The following is a 16,144-nucleotide window of genomic DNA, read 5'->3' on the forward strand; positions in this document are numbered from 1 at the left end:
ACTGCTTGAGATTTTCTCTCTCCCTCTCTCTCTCTGTCCCTCCCCTGCTCATGCACACACACTCTCTCTCTCTCTCAAAATAAATAAATAAACATTTTTTTAAAATTAATCAGAAGCAAAGTGGAGAAAGGGATTGCTTGTTTTCATCCTAAATCTTTTAGTTCTCTGACCTCTTAAATTCTGTACCTTGGAAATAATCAGATCCATGTTAATTATACCTTTGGGAGGTGACCTGAAACTAAAATTTCCAGAAAGGGTCAAATGTGCCATAGCTGTTATACTCCAGACAATACAAACTAAATACTCCCTAAAAACTTAATTATACCGATATTATACTTACAATTATAGACCAAAATCTGAAATTTTTGGCTGCCTAAAGCACCAGGGTCACCTGATAAATGGTAAATTTGACTTCCATTTTGGTTTTTGTTGGTTTATCCTTTGGATTATATATGCCATGTACATCATATCCCTCTGAGGCATTATTTTTCTCATGTCAACCACTATGTGATTTTGACTGTAAATACAGAAACATCAGCTGCTTGAACATGTAGTTGTGGCCTTGAGGTTCAGGTACTTGAAGCCAATTAGCTGAGAGAGAGAGAGACGGAGCTAAGGACAAGACAAAGTTATTAAGAGTATAAGACTAATGGAGCTACACTTTCCGCTTCTATCTTGACTGTTACCTAATATCAGCCCCAATATAGATGCCACTTGCTCCTTCTGTACCTCCCATTTACAAGACATTTCTGGGAGAAGAGTAATGAAAGGAATAAGAGCTTAGCTATTGAGATCAATGTGATAGAAAAAGAGCAAGAAACCAGGTCTCATTTTTAAGAAAATATTCAATTTTCTAAAAGAGGCTTCTCTTGCCCCCAGTTCTTTATAACATTGGCAGGTAATGCCTTAGTTCCACTTTTTGTTATATTGTTTGGGATTTTTGTCACTGGTATCTAATAATGCACAGACTTGCTGTGTGCTTCTAGTTCTACATGGGTCATGCTTTCAAAGCATCTGAATTCACATATATATGATGCCTTCTATGAAAATTGTTAAATTAAACCAGCCATATATGCTATCAAAGCATTGGAAGTTCTCTGGGCCTCACTACATGAGAAGCTGCAATAATAAGGGCACCTGAATGACTCAGTCGGATAAGTGTCCAAATCTTGATTTCAGCTCAGGTCATGATCTCATGGTCATGATCTCACAGTTGTGAGATCAAGTCCCTCATGGGGCTCTGTGCTGATAGTGTGGAGCCTGCTTGGGATTCTCTCTCTCCCTGTCTGTCTGTCCTACCACTGCTCATGGGCACACACAGACACATGCTCTCTCTCTCTCTCTCTCTCTCTCTCTCAAAATAAATAAATAAACTAAAAAAAAAAAAAAGAAGCTGCAGTAATAAACCCATGTGTTTTCATTGGTTACTCGAGGTCACTCTGTAAATTATGTTTGTACAATATTTGCAAAAACTACCATTTCAGGATGAAACAGTAATTGTTTTACTCTTTAAGATACCAAGATATTTAGCAGAAGTTTTCACAGATCTGTAGGATAAATCAGCATGAGCCATGTAAGCAAGGCTCCAGGCAAGAAACCCTGCTTCAATTATTTAAACTTTCCTTAAAAATATTTAAAAATATATATACCCTCAGGTCTTACTATATATTTTTCTAGTTTTTTATATCACTTCTTGAACATTTTATTGAAGTACAATGTGAATACAGAATAGAGCACATATCTAAAGAGAACTGAGCACTGCTGTGTAAACAGTACCCAGATAAAGAAACAGAACCTAAACAGTACCTCCTATATACCTTTTCTCAATCACTGTCCCTCACTGTGCTGGTGTTCTAACAGCATAGCTTAGTTTTTCCTGTTGCTTGTACTTTATGAAAATGGAATTACATGACATGTACCCTTCTGTGTCTTGTTTCTTTCACTCAACGTTATTCATATGAAGCTTGTCCATCATCGAGCATAGTTCCAGTGTGCTGTTACTGTTGTAATAGTGTACCATTCCATTATGTTAATGTACCACAACTTACCTCTTTATTCTACTGTTAGTAGGAGTTTGAACATTTCCAGCTTCAGTTTATTAAGAGAGCAGTGCAGTTTTGAACACTATAGTACATATCTTTTGGTGAACATATATAAACACACCTACTGAGTATGTATGTAGGAGTATGTAGCTGTATCATAAGATATATATACATTCAGCTTTAATAGATACTGCCAGTTTCCCAAAGTTGTTGGGTCAATTTTTAACTTTTTTTGTTCAGTACACATTTATTTAATGATATTCTCTTCATTGTAAGTTTTGACTATTGATCAAATGATCAGTGATCATTGATCAATGTTCTCTTCCTTATAAGTTTCAAAATCATGAATGATAGTTATTTAGCGGGGATATGACCCATTTAAATGAATCTGCCCAATAAAGTAGAATGCTTTGATTTATGAATTGTAATAAAAAAAACTTTTCTCTTGGAATATTGGAGTAAACACTTGGTCATTAGAAATGTTTACAGACTGGGGCGCCTGAGTGGCTCAGTCAGTTAAGCATCCGACTCTTGGTTTTGGTTCAGGTCATGATCTTATGGTTTGAGAGTTTGAGCCCCTCATCCCTCATTGGGATTCTCTCTCCCCCCCCCCTCTGTCCCTCCCCTGCTTGTACTCTCCCTCTCTCTCTCTCTGTCTCTCTCTCTCTCTCTCAAAATAAATAAACTTAAAAAAAATTTTTTTAAATAAATGTTTGCAGACTTATTAAAAAGGAAAAAATTCATTTAAATCTACATGGAAAGTACGTTCAAGCAATCTCTCAAATGGACAGTTTAAAGGGAAACTTTTCCAGCAATAGTCAGCAAGTAGTAAGCAAAGGACAATAGAGGGATTCTAAGACCAAGAGCCAGGCAATCTGAGATAATGTCTCAACTCTACCAACCACTTAATTTATCTGAGCCTTTATTTTCTCTTATACAAAATAAGAGTCTTAATCCATACTCTGAGTGTGAAGACTACATGAAAATACATTGTATTGTATGTATCAGGTGTAATTATGTATGAAGTAAAGAGAGCTTATGTTTTACATCAAAAAGCCATAAACATAATCTTAAACTATGACATTAATTTTTTTAATTAAAAAAAAGTTTTTAATGTTTATTCTTGAGAGAGAGAGAGAGAGAGAGAGAGAGACAGAGCACAAGCGGGGGAGGGGCAGAGAGAGGGAGAGACACAGAATCCTTTTTCTTTTAATATGAAATTTATTGTCAAATTGGTTTCCATGCAACACCCAGTGCTCATCCCAACAGGTGCCCTACTCAATGCCCATCACCACCCCCCCCCTTCCACCCCCCATCAGCCCTCAGTTTGTTCTCAGTTTTTAAGAGTCTCTTATGGTTTGGCTCCCTCCCTCTCTAACTTTTTTTTTCCTTCCCCTCCCCCATGGTCTTCTGTTAAGTTTCTCAGGATCCACATAGGAGTGAAAACATATGGTATCCGTCTTTCTCTGTATGGCTTATTTCACTTAGCATAACACGCTCTAGTTCCATCCACATTGCTACAAAAAGCCATATTTCATCCTTTCTCATTGCCAAGTAGTATTCCATTGTGTATATAAACCACAATTTCTTTATTCATTCATCAGTTGATGGACATTTAGGCTCTTTCCATAATTTGGCTATTGTTGAAAGTGCTGCTATAAACATTGGGGTACAAGTGCCCCTATGCATCAGCACTCCCGTATCCCTTGGGTAAATTCCTAGCAGTGCTATTGCTGGGTCATAGGGTAGATCTATTTTTAATTTTTTGAGGAACCTCCATACTATTTTCCAGAGTGGCTGCACCAGTTTGCCTTCACACCAGCAGTGCAAGAGGGTTCCCATTTCTCCACATCCTCTCCAGCACCTATAGTCTCCCAATTTTTTCATTTTAGCCACTCTGACTGGCATGAGGTAATATCTCAGTGTGGTTTTGATTTGTATTTCCCTGATGAGGAGTGACGTTGAGCATCTTTTCATGTGCCTGTTGGCCATCTGGAGGTCTTCTTTAGAGAAGTGTCTATTCATGTCTTCTGCCCATTTCTTCACTGTATTATTTGTTTTTCAGGTGTGGAGTTTGGTGAGTTCTTTATAGATTTTGGAGACTAGACCTTTGTCTGATATGTCATTTGCAAATATCTTTTCCCATTCTGTTGGTTGCCTTTTAGTTCTGTTGATTGTTTTCTTTGCAGTGCAGAAGCTTTTTATCTTGATGAGGTCCCAATAGTTCAGTTTTGCTTTTAATTCCCATGCCTTTGGAGATGAGACACGGAATCCTAAGCAGGCTCCAGGTTCTGAGCTGTCAGCACAGAGTCCGGGAGGCTGAAACTCACAAACAGCGAGATTATGACCTGAGTTGAAGTTGACTTAACCGACTGAGCCACCCAGGCACCCCAACCATGACATTAATTTTTAACTTTCCAATTATATTCCTAGAGAATACATTTCCCCATCTTGTTTTAGCCCTGCATTTTGTTACCACTGTCTCCATTTTTAGCATTAGGAATATTACACAGTTCATCATGGAATTACACTAATTCACGTACATTAATGACTCTGGTGGTCATTAATTTACTAGTTAGTTTACTAGTTGCATTGTGGGTTTTCAGTAGTCCTTTGCCACTATCTTATCAAATAGTGATTAAAGATATACAGTTGGTTCCTGGAAGACATGTTCATACTCAGATAATTTACCTCAAATAAGTCATATCTCTTCCTAGCCAATTCAAAAATTGCTTCATGTTTTACTTTTTGGTACTTTTATTCTTTTTTTTTTTTAATTTACTTCTGAAACAATGTTGTTAAGTAATTGCTGGGCTCTTTCTTTTTTTAATTTTTATTCTTTTTTTGAGAAAGAGGGAGAGAGAGAGCGTGAGCAAGTGGGGGAGGGGCAGAGAGAAAGGGAGACAGAGAATCCCAAGCAGGCTCCACTTTGTCAGCACAGAGCCCGACTTGGGGCTTGATCCCATGAACCACAAGATAATGACATGAGCTGAAATCAAGAGTCAGATGCTTAACCAACTGAGCCACCCAGGCACCCCTTGGTACTTTTTTTGTTTGGTGTGAGTTGTTTGGACAAACAATTCTACTAATGTGAAAGAATATGCAAAGGTAGTCTTTTTCACCCTTTGGGCATTTATCAGGGCCAAGTATGACAAGGAAAAGATTCTTAAGATATAGTAACTTAATAATCTCCCTTTTCATGTTATTCTGTTTTCTCCTCTCTTTTGTTTTTGTTTTTTATGTCCTCATGTATGCCACATGCAGTGCGTTTGGCGTAGTTATGCAGCTGATGAGAAATCTGTTTCCATTGCAACCTGGAAGCCACACTTGAAGGCCTTGCACACCTGCAGCCCCACCAAGTAGGTATCAGTGTGACAGCTGATGCTGTCATCAAGCCTCCTCAAGTTTGCAAAATAAATCACACACACGCACGCACACGCACTTGCGCATACACCCATGTATGCATGCGCACACGTGCACACACGTGTTGACTTTTGGCTTGTCTTATTCTCTGCTGCTCTTTGAGAGATTCAGCCCTGTTCAGCAGCAACTCAGGCACAAAACTAAATGGACTCAGGATCATTCCTCACCATTCATAGACTGAGCTTAAAGATTAAAGGAATCCAAATTTTTATAGAGATTTATTTCTATTATTACATGTTTATTTTCTAATAAATCATTTCATAAAACCCACCAAAATTCTAAAGGTAAGCACTAGGGCTCCTGAAAAACAATGACTGTTTAAACTCCATCCAATACCTGACCCCAAGCAGGGAACACTTTGAGAGCAATGTATGTTTGCATGAAGTCCCTCAAAGCCCTCTCTCATCTGGATCTCCTGACAGGATGGTCCTTGAGCTTTCACTTGCTGATCAAACTAGTATCAGTAGCAAAAGAAGAGCTGGAGTCCTAATAGGATTAAAACCTACAGTGAAGCCATGGGACCAATCAAATTAAAAGTTGAAATAAGCATTCAAAATTTGAAAGTAATATGGCTTTCATTCACATTCCATTGGTCAAGACAAATCACCTGACCATGCTTCAACTCAAAGAGGATGGGAAAGTGCAATCATACTATGTGCCTGAAAAAGAGAGAAGAACCGGAAAAATTATGAATGGCCATAATGGCTACCACAGTGATCTTTAATTTAAAAAAAAAAAAGTCCTTAGTCCTGAAATCCTAGACTCCAGTTCAACTAGCAGAACATACTAAATCATAATCACCATCTAATTAAAGAAATCAGTGAAACAAGCAAAGCAACCAAGTCAAGGGAAAGGCTTTCTGTGTGTCACCCAGCTTGATTACAACAGTCCATTCCTCACATTGTTCAAACGTTATCAAAGTGCTTATCTGATTTAGTATTCTAGAGCACTTGCTGTTTCCCTTCCTAGTCCAACAAAACCTTAATCCTAGTTGCTGAAAAGGGTTCAAGGCATCTAACTACTGTGATTCAGTCATAAAAACCTCCTTCTTACTTGATGTGGAAGAGGAATCATCTGGGGAAACCTCCATGACTTGTTGCCTGGAATTTCAGTCTCGAAGGAGATTTGTGATGCTTCAGAGTGCATGCTGTTGAGAAGCTATAGATGTGTCACTGTCAGGATCCATTACATTGCTTCCCTAATCTTCCTTGGGCCTCAGTTTTCCCATCTACCAAGTGAAGGACTAAAGGTGAGCAAGATAACCTCTAAGCTCCGATAGGACATGTCTCCTAGAAGTTGGAGTCAAAACTTTGTCAGCACTTGTGACAGATACTCACAGAACCCTAGGCTTTAGAAGAGATGGAACCTTAGCAAGGATAGAAGCATGGATAGTGTTGACTGAACGCATGGATGAGAATTGTCTTTTCGCATAGATCTTAAAATTTAGTTGAATTTCCTCTGTTGAGTATAAGACTCTTTCAAAGTTGTGGTATTAAAAACAAAAAAGGGACATAACTCATGCCATCTAGTACTTGGGGGTATGAATCAGAAATGGGAACTGTATAGAAATTGCATGCCTTGTACTCATGAAGTTGTCTGGGTTAATTTGTAAGAGGAAGGCTAGTAGAAAAAAACAAAAGAAGGTTCTCAAGTGACAGAAGAGAGTGGTCTCTTATCATGTGATAATTTGGCTTTCTAGTTTCGCAAGTTTTTGGATTAAGGTCATTCTGAAACCTAGAAAAAAATTAATAATGAGTCACATTCTCCCAATGCATAAGCTATTATTTTACTCACATAATTTCTCTGTTTCCTCTGATATCTTCCATTTTAAATGGGGGGGGGGGGCAGGCGGGTAGAGGAGAATTTATGCAAACACCTGTATTCATCCTATTCCACTCTGGCTATCAGCCATCCCCTTCATTATCGTCTCCCTACACCACCCCCCCCACACACACACACACATTAACCTCTGAATCTCAGTCCCATTTACTCAATAGCAGGTACTTGTCCAGAATGACACAACAGTCACTAGCAAAGTTCATAGGAACCTGGATGTCCTAACATCTCTCCCTTTAGTGACACATTATTGCTCCAAATTGTGTGGTTCTTAATCTTTATTATTGTTGTTGTTTTTGTTAAACCATAGAGAATGATCATAATTATGGACTCTTCACGACAAAAAATATTCAATGCACAAAAAATCAAAACTTTGCCTACCATTTTAATGTATTCACGGACTCCCTGAAGCCAAGTTCAGAACCTTTGCTTTAGAAAGCATGCCTGCTTTATTCAAGTTTGTAGATCTGTGAAGAGAGTAACTTACAATAACTTAGATATTTTGACATTTATAATTAGCTGGCTTACTGAGTGCAGAGTGATGTAGTCAGAAACAGAGTGAAACTTCTTTTTATTTACATAGTATATTTCCTATAACATTCAGAGTTTAAGAACTTCTGAAGGAAGAAATGATTCATTCATTCATGCATGCATTCATTCATTAAATAACTATTCGTTGAGTACCTATTAGAAATGTAGCAGTGAAAGAAAAAAAAACAAATAGATTAGAATCTCAGGCTGCAGGGAATATATATTCAACAAACATTGGGAAGAGAAAACAAACAAATAAATATGTAATATATTAGATGGCAATAGTGCTAAGGAGAAAAGTAAAGTAGGGAAAGAATTTAAGGGACATTAGGGACTGCAATTTTAAACAGGTGGTCAGGGAAGAGAGATCATATTATCAACAGCAGCATCATCAATGATATTGTTATTAAAAAACACGAACTCATGCTCTTCTCCCCAGCAGTTTTAGAGATAAAATGAGATGCTTTGACTCCTCAACCTTATTCCAGGGAGTAGGATGGAAGAGAGGTGTGACAAGTGTGCGGGGGAGGGAGGGGCATGCCATACCCACTCAAACCTGCCAGGGATACACACAGCAGTTTCCGACTCTCTCCTTTCTGGTCTGGCTCGTCTCACATACATTTTCAAGGTCTTAGCAGTTGCTATTTCAAAGTTCTGTTTTAATAACAGAAGGATTTACAGCAGGACATATTTTTTCTTGATTTTCTTCTCCAAGAAAATGAAGGCTATGTAAAGTGTATAACACAGGTAAATGTGCTCTTTTAGGGAATGAGTCTGATATTTTGTGAAGCTGTGGGGAATTATCAAGCTCCAAGGATGCCATGTGATACTTAAGAAGTCAGAATTTAGACATTATTAATCTAACGCCTTCAATTTATTCATAAGAAAATCAAGGCCTACAAGAAAGTAAGATGTTTGTCCAAGGACACACAGCTCATTCCCAAAGAGCAGGGACCCTACACCAGGTTGCACAGACCTGAATCTGCCTAGATGGGTTATTAAAAATGCCATCCAACACTAGGCTAGGAGAGTTGTGATTAACTTTCTATGTGCCTAATTTATTCCAAGAGAATTCCTATGGTATGCAATATGAAAACAAAATCTTCCTCAACAAGTGATTAAAGTACAAGGCCACAGTCACACATTAATGAATCCAGATTTAGGAATTCAAAAGTCTGCCTAAAGCACAGGACTACAGCTACAGTGTTGCCAGCACCATTCTAAGAGTCTTTGCTAATGCCAGTTAGATCAGAACCACTTTTTCTTAACTATGGATGGATAACTTCAGCTACTGAAGAGTCTATAGTTTTGGGTGACATGTGAGCACTGTTGGTCTTGCTAAGTAAATGTGCCAGCTCAGGTCTGTGGCACAAAAAATAGATGTTTAAAAGTTAGGCACACTTATTACAAAGACTATTGCTTCTATGGATCTTGCTTGAAAAGAAATACTTAAGGTAATTTTATTCCCCAATCTCCAATTTGGCCATTATCAAGTGCTATACATGTATTCACCAGTTTATCATCATTTCTCTTCTGCCTGCACGCACCTGAAGGAAAGAACAAGGGGAAACATCAAGCAGGTTTGTGATTTCTCTTCTGCTACATGTTTGTTTATAAATCTGATGCCTAACAGATGTTTTAAATGTGTCTCATGTGAGTAAAATTGATCACAAACTGGAAATGATTAAAAGTGACCTTCCACAATATTGCCTGCAAAGGTTGCTGTTTCATTGATTCTTTTTTTTCCCTTAGAAGCATAAGTGTCTCCGTAACTCACTCACTGCTTTTTACAATCGGCAGGGCATGGAACATTCTTGGGGAAAAATAATAACTATGGCTTTTGGTTATTTCATGCTACCATTTTCTCAGAGAGAAGTCTTAACCCAAGTATTCAAATTCCAGGAAGATATATTCCCCTTCTTCAGGGTCCTTCTTTTAGAATAAGAAATTGGGTTTTTTTGGCAAAAGGAACACTGTGTATAGAAGGTAGGAACAATCTTTCTGTGACATCTCCAGCTCATTAAGCGCTGAGGCTTACTCAGGTGACATGCTTCAGGAGAAGAGCTCCCCCTACCCGGCCCCCTCACCCACCCACCATCCTTTAAGAAGAAGATAATCCTCCCAGAAACTTCACCAAGTAATTTATGGTCATTCTTTCATGCCTTTCAAGGAAATGCTTTATCAGATTAAAAAGCAGAGAGTTAGACATAGGGGAATAGGAGGTGAAAGAGAACATTTTATTCTGTGTTAGTAAGTGCCAGGAAGGATCTGAATTTGGGAGCAAAGCTTCAAAGGACAGAGCCAGGTGGATCTCAGCACTGATGGTGTGAGGAGTAGCAGAGGCAGAACCAGCAGAAGAAACCCAGGTTCCTGAAAGGGAAGAAGAAAAAACTTTTTCCAGTCACTGCTGTTTGTTTCAGTATTGAGGGAACACCGGCGTTCCCTGCCCCCCCCCACCTGCACAGAATTGGCCCCTCAGTGGGGACCAACGGGAGTCCAAGGATCATTCATTTAGTTATGTACTGTCCTACTAATGACATTAATTGCAATACATGTATACAGTACTGAAACTAGTTTTGGAAGTTCACTTGGGGTGATGAGAATCTGGCCCACCCATTTCTGCATTATGTTAATTAACACCTAAAAAGATTCACAAGCCAAAACATAAATGCACCTATCATGGGAGACAGATGTGGTAGGATGCACAACACTCCTTTGGGGTAGGTAAGCCTACACCAGGGTGGCATTAAAGACCCTTCTCTTCTTTGGTAGACAAGGAGTTAGAGCAAAGGTCATTGGATATTCCTGGATGATACTTCCAGAAAGTTTTAAAGCCTGAAGATTTGGTCTTCTCCACTTTAGAGATATTTCTGCCCAAAGAGAGGTTCTGGTCATCAGACTCAGAACATTCTTTGTATAGACTCTAGAAGAGGCAGGCTGACCAATTCTGACCCTTTAGTCCTCTTTTGTCTAGACTCCATCCATACAAACCCCACCGTCCTTCTGTCATGACAATTTTACCTGAAAGGAGTTACACAAAATGAATCACAGCCATTATAAGCTCTTTTAGTCTATCTGATGATATTTGAAAAGTTTTCCTTGTTTTCGGAGCTATCCATTTACAAAGGGTAATTTATCTCCAAATCCTAAAGGCAGAAACTCCAAATCTTTGGCACAAACTCCATAGTTGCCTAAGAGTAAGGTCACCTGTCTTGGTTTCATCCTCCAAAACAGATCTATTGGTGCCTAAAAGGGAAACTTGTGAGTTGTGTAAAAATGCTTGCAAAAGTGTGACTCTTTATGGCAGTCCTGAGGGAGGGGTCCCCTTGGGCTGACACATGATCTTGCACTTTTTCCCAATGTCACCGAGGCAGAAAGTAAAGACAAAACTAAAGTGTCACTGTTGAGCTTCTGCTCCTCACTCCAACAAGGAACCTCCTAGTCCGCTGTTGTGATTCAAACAGACAACAACCAAATTTTTTTAATTTCATGATGTTCACATATACCTAAAACGTTAAAATTTATTCTACATAATTGTGACTAAGGGTGTCAAAAATAACTCACCTTCAGTTTTGAACATATACAGAAACACTGAGCTATGTAACAGAGATTTCTTGCTTCTCTCTGGTCATGGACATTTGGAAAACCACTGTGAAACAGGTCCTCTATTACTATTTAGCACGCGTGCCTTACTTGATGCTTCTTCATACTTCATACACTTAGGTCTTCTATCCCCCAATTATGTATCCTACCACCCTGTGTAAAGCTATGACAGAGAATATGCTCAATATACAGTTCTTGGATGGAGTAATAAAATGTTCCTGACCTCAAGTAGTTTTATGAAGAAAAACACCAACAAAAATGAGAAAAAGGAAATACATAAAAAGAGAGAAAATGAAAAAATTAAAACATTTCATTCTGAAGGAAACAAGCTGAAACTCCCATTTTAACATTAGGTTAGCTTTCACCTTGTGCTCCATAGGCAATGGAATTTCCAATACTGCATAATGAATGCAAAAAGACTATTGTATTAACAACAGCAACAGTGCCACCTTAAGAAAAACAAATTTGCCCTTACTCCAGCAAAATACAAACAAAAGAAAATGCATTTAGAATGAGGACTGTTTCTTGGACGAGAGCAGATCTGGGTTTAGACTAATAATATTGATAATCCTTGTCCCAGTTTCAAGTGGATTGATCAACACCTCCCCAGTGCAAAGCCCCTCACTGTGTTTGGGGCCACAGGGTTATTGATGGTGATTCAGAGAAGCAGAAGAGAGAAACTTTAGCCAACTCTGTTATCTTCCAGATATCTCAGAGCCTAGACTCTCCTAAATCTTTCCATATGGTTTTTCATTGTGTTAAGAACTGGGAGTAATTCAAGTGTAGATGAGGTTAGTCCAGTAGCCAATAACTCTCTCCAGGTGCCTGGCATTTGTTACCTCTGAATGACCAGGCCATACACAGAGAGGCTTTTCTCTCTGCAGAATGTAGTGAGGCATCACACATTCATTTACCCCCATAGTTAACAAGGTTCCCTGCTTTGGAATATTCTTGTTAGATTTTTGTCTTTCTACACTGAGGTTAGGGTATGTTTAAACAAAATGTATCTATGATGTTTTGGCTAGGGAAAGACATCCAGTTCCATGATGCTTTTGCATTGTTCGTGACAGGTCCAAAATTTTTCTTTAAAATGCAAACCAACGGTCTCAAGAGCTCAGCTGAACAACAGTTAAAATAATGTCTCTTTGTTTGGTACAGGGTCAGGTACATTACTGTTAGTGTCAATGGAGCCTGCTCTGTTCTTCCTTTACTTAGACCATAAATGAAAGTTGTTTAGCATCATTTAATTATTCATTTGTTTTCCTCTGTCTTCCCACTAAAACAGTTCTAATCTCATATGTGGTGAATATGTTTACTGATTTTATTGCAATTAATCATTCCATTAAGGAATTTTCCAACTCATTTTTTAAACTGGATAGTTTTTCCATTTTAGTATAAATTGTCACTGTCAGAAAATAGAATTTACCTATAAACCATCTAACCAGATTAAGCCAATACTCTCACCTTGAGGTTTTATGTCCTCCTCCTTCCCTCCTTGACAAGAAAGTCAGTTAGCCGTCGAGAGCACACTGCCACAAAAAGGCTCTTACTTCTTCCTGCCTACTAGGTTTTTATTGCTACGAGAATAGATCATGCCAATGGAGGTTTAGGGATGATCTGTAAATCTCGCTGCCTCTGCTTACCCTGTCTCCTTAATCAACAATTGTTGGCTATGTGCCTGCTCCATAGTTAAGCTGCCTTGATCACAGTGTATAGCTTTAAATAGAACTCTGTCAGACTTCTTAGTAGACTATCTAAAGTTGCTTTAACAGGTTCTTGTGAGACTGTTACAAGGATGCATGTCTTAAAAGTTAAAGCATAAATGATACTCTTTTATTATGTTATCATCTTGTGCTGTGATCCACTGAGTGCTCTGTCCAAATAGCTCCTATGTGGTTGGCTTCATAAGGTTCTGAGATGAATGGCTCTTAGGAGAGAACTCTAGAATGCTGACAGAAAAGACTGTGTGTTCTTGTATTTCGTCTGCATTTATTTTCCATTATTTACATTTTCTTTCTTCTGTGCGCAAAGAATGATCTGCATGTGTTGTTAAACTAAGTAAGACTAGACTTCTTTTTTCAGCATAATCAACTTGTGTCCTTATGGGCAAAATGTTAGATTGTTTCAAAAATAATCTTTTGAAAATGGTCTCTCCTTCTGTTCTCATTTATTGATAGAGGGAAAGGATTTAGTCTTTTAAAAACACATCATACGACTTACAGTAAGAAACTCTTTTTTTAACAAGCTAGTGACCTAGAATCTTTTCTTCTGACTTTTTTGAGCATGTATTCTGACAACTATTTACCAATATTAACTATAACTACAGGTGTCTTATACAAATCAAGAAACTTTTTTTAAATATTTCAAAGCAATTAATGGTATCAACTTCATTGATTCCTATAAATATTTATTTTTTTAAGTTCTGAAATATTTTGTTCCTCATTTCTACTCTGTTGCATTGCTATTTATTACAAGGATTGCTATTTCTAAAATATTTATCTTCTTAATTTTCATATGAATCAGATGCTAACACATAGACGTCCATCATCTGTAATGCCCTATTTCACATCCAGTTATTTCAGCCTAACCATTAAGAGCACTGGTTATATTTCCAGCAGCACGATTAAACTGCATAGTTAGTACTCACTGCTTAAATAGTCTGTATACTTATATCTGAAAAACAACAAAGCCAAATGGCTTTGTTCTAAAAAGAAAAAGAAATCCCTGAGCACTTTCATGGTGGTGAAATGCTTAGTAATGTGCTGCTCTATTTCCCTCACTCCTAGTAAGTTCTGTAGTAATAAGCAGAAGCTCTTCAGAATGTACACCTCACGGAAGCAGAGGTACCCAGCATCCCGGCTATTGACATGAAATTTGAGAATGCCAACTAACCTCAGGTGCATGACCAGGTTACACCGCCATCCTACCTGAGCCCTGCTCAGACTCACTCTTCCTAAGGACTTCTTGAATGAGGTTTTCAACCCGCTTGTAATTTTCCTTGTTGCCTGTTGCCTGCTTTGATACTCTACCCCAGGGACAAATAGGCAGGGTCCCGCACAGCACTGGCAGTCAGCCCCTTGGCGCCCCCTTGTGGTAGGACAACTGCTGAGCTGCCGCACGCACTGGATGGTTTTGGCTCAGTTGCCATATTGTGCCTGGGGCGAGAATTTGTTGAATGCTTATCCTATGAAGGGCTAAAACCGTAATTAAGGATAACAAGAACTATAGCATTCTAGGTCCAAGAGGATTACTCTGGGGTTACAGTAATGCCACATAGTTCCCTGGCAGGGAACAACCGGTAGTAGCCTGCATGTTGGGCCATTTGAGTAACTTGTACATCTGGTTCCTAGAGAGGGAAGAATTCCCTTGCAGAATTCCCAGTAGTTGTGCAGGCTCCCCCACTATAGTCCTCAGATGGGAAGGTGGGACTGCATACTCAAAGATGCCGCAATCCATGACCACGATGTCCTTTTGGTTACTTTCTCCAGAGAGAGACCACCTTGTTGGTCTCCTGGGAATAATCTTTGACAGTCTTCCTAAAAATATTGTTACATAAATCTTCCTCAAAAAATTGTGTTTATAGATGTGGCAAAAAAGCAGGAAAATAATGCAAACTTCAATGGACCAGCAAAGAGTTTGTATTTGTGATCAATGTGCATTTTCAATAACATTCATCTAATCAAGTTAATAGTCATCTAAACAAGATGCTCTGTTGATTTCCAAAGGGGAAAAGAAGTAGAAAAACTAACAAAAGTGAGCTTTTTGTAAGAACAGGTCTTTGCTTTGGAGAACAAAATTTTTGCCTGGTTAAAAGTTCTGGGTTAAGATCTTATTCTTAACTTTCATACAATTATGTCAAAAGAGAGAGTGAAAACATTACATCTTTTTTCTTCTAATTTCATAGGTAATATGTTGGATTCAGTTAAAAATAATTCTGCTATTTTTTAATATAGACATTGGCAAATATTCATGCAGCTGAGAAGGACAAAAAGGGAAATAGTACCTGAATTCATTTCTATCAACTTTAAGTGCTTTAAATAATACTAAGATTCAGAGACTAATATTATTTTCACTTTCCATTGATTATTAGAGATAATATCAAAATGTTTCATAGAGGCAACTTTTAAAAAATATCTCCATAGAAGCAATTGCTTTTAAATGTTTTGTTACTGCAGATAAACCATGCCAGGTGTGACACCGATGCTTATGTCAGATTTTTTTACTTTTTCAGTAATTGAAATTTTTAAAAAGGAAAAACTAAATTTCATATTAAATGGTTTTATGATTTTTTATCAGTTTTCTCTTCATTTAGTTGGTATAAGAAAGAGATAAATCTTTAAAGTTTGAGAAAATGGTTTGATATTAACTAAACTCAGCCTTCTGTAGTAATTAGCATCTATTAACTCCAGAAAAGATAATCAATTAGATGAAGTATAGTGAGAATACTTGTAATGATAGCTGTGTAAACTTGAGCCATTCATTAATTGAAATAAAGGTGCAGAGTTGAGCATATGTTCCTGAACCCAATCATCATAAATTTAAATGATGGAACAGATGTGCTGAAACTGAAGAGATATGAAGTCTTTACTATTTAAAAAAAAGAAAGAAAGAAAAAGCTTGAAAAGGGTAGACATTTTGGGCCCTGTCCCTTTGAGGATTTGTTTAAATAATCGGAAGGTTTGGGATGACGTGAAGAACCTAACCCGAGC

At 38.0% G+C, this 16,144-nt stretch overlaps 1 protein-coding gene across 4 annotated transcripts in view; it reads left to right on the plus strand.

Moving 5' to 3' along the window:
* The window catches only part of KCNQ5 (potassium voltage-gated channel subfamily Q member 5), a 523,224-nt gene that overhangs the window by 443,632 nt on the left and 63,448 nt on the right, over nucleotides 1-16,144 (plus strand). For 2 of the 4 annotated variants that reach the window (XM_011282435.3, XM_023254136.2), the window contains exons 8-10: nucleotides 5,307-5,401; nucleotides 9,386-9,412; nucleotides 14,222-14,278. In XM_011282435.3, coding sequence (XP_011280737.3) covers nucleotides 5,307-5,401; nucleotides 9,386-9,412; nucleotides 14,222-14,278 — 179 coding nt within the window. The remainder of the gene's footprint in view (nucleotides 1-5,306; nucleotides 5,402-9,385; nucleotides 9,413-14,221; nucleotides 14,279-16,144) is intronic. The other 2 variants (XM_023254134.2, XM_023254135.2) reach the window with 2 other exon arrangements.

The sequence above is a fragment of the Felis catus genome, chromosome B2, assembly GCF_018350175.1.
Source record: "Felis catus isolate Fca126 chromosome B2, F.catus_Fca126_mat1.0, whole genome shotgun sequence".
Lineage (NCBI taxonomy): Eukaryota > Metazoa > Chordata > Mammalia > Carnivora > Felidae > Felis > Felis catus.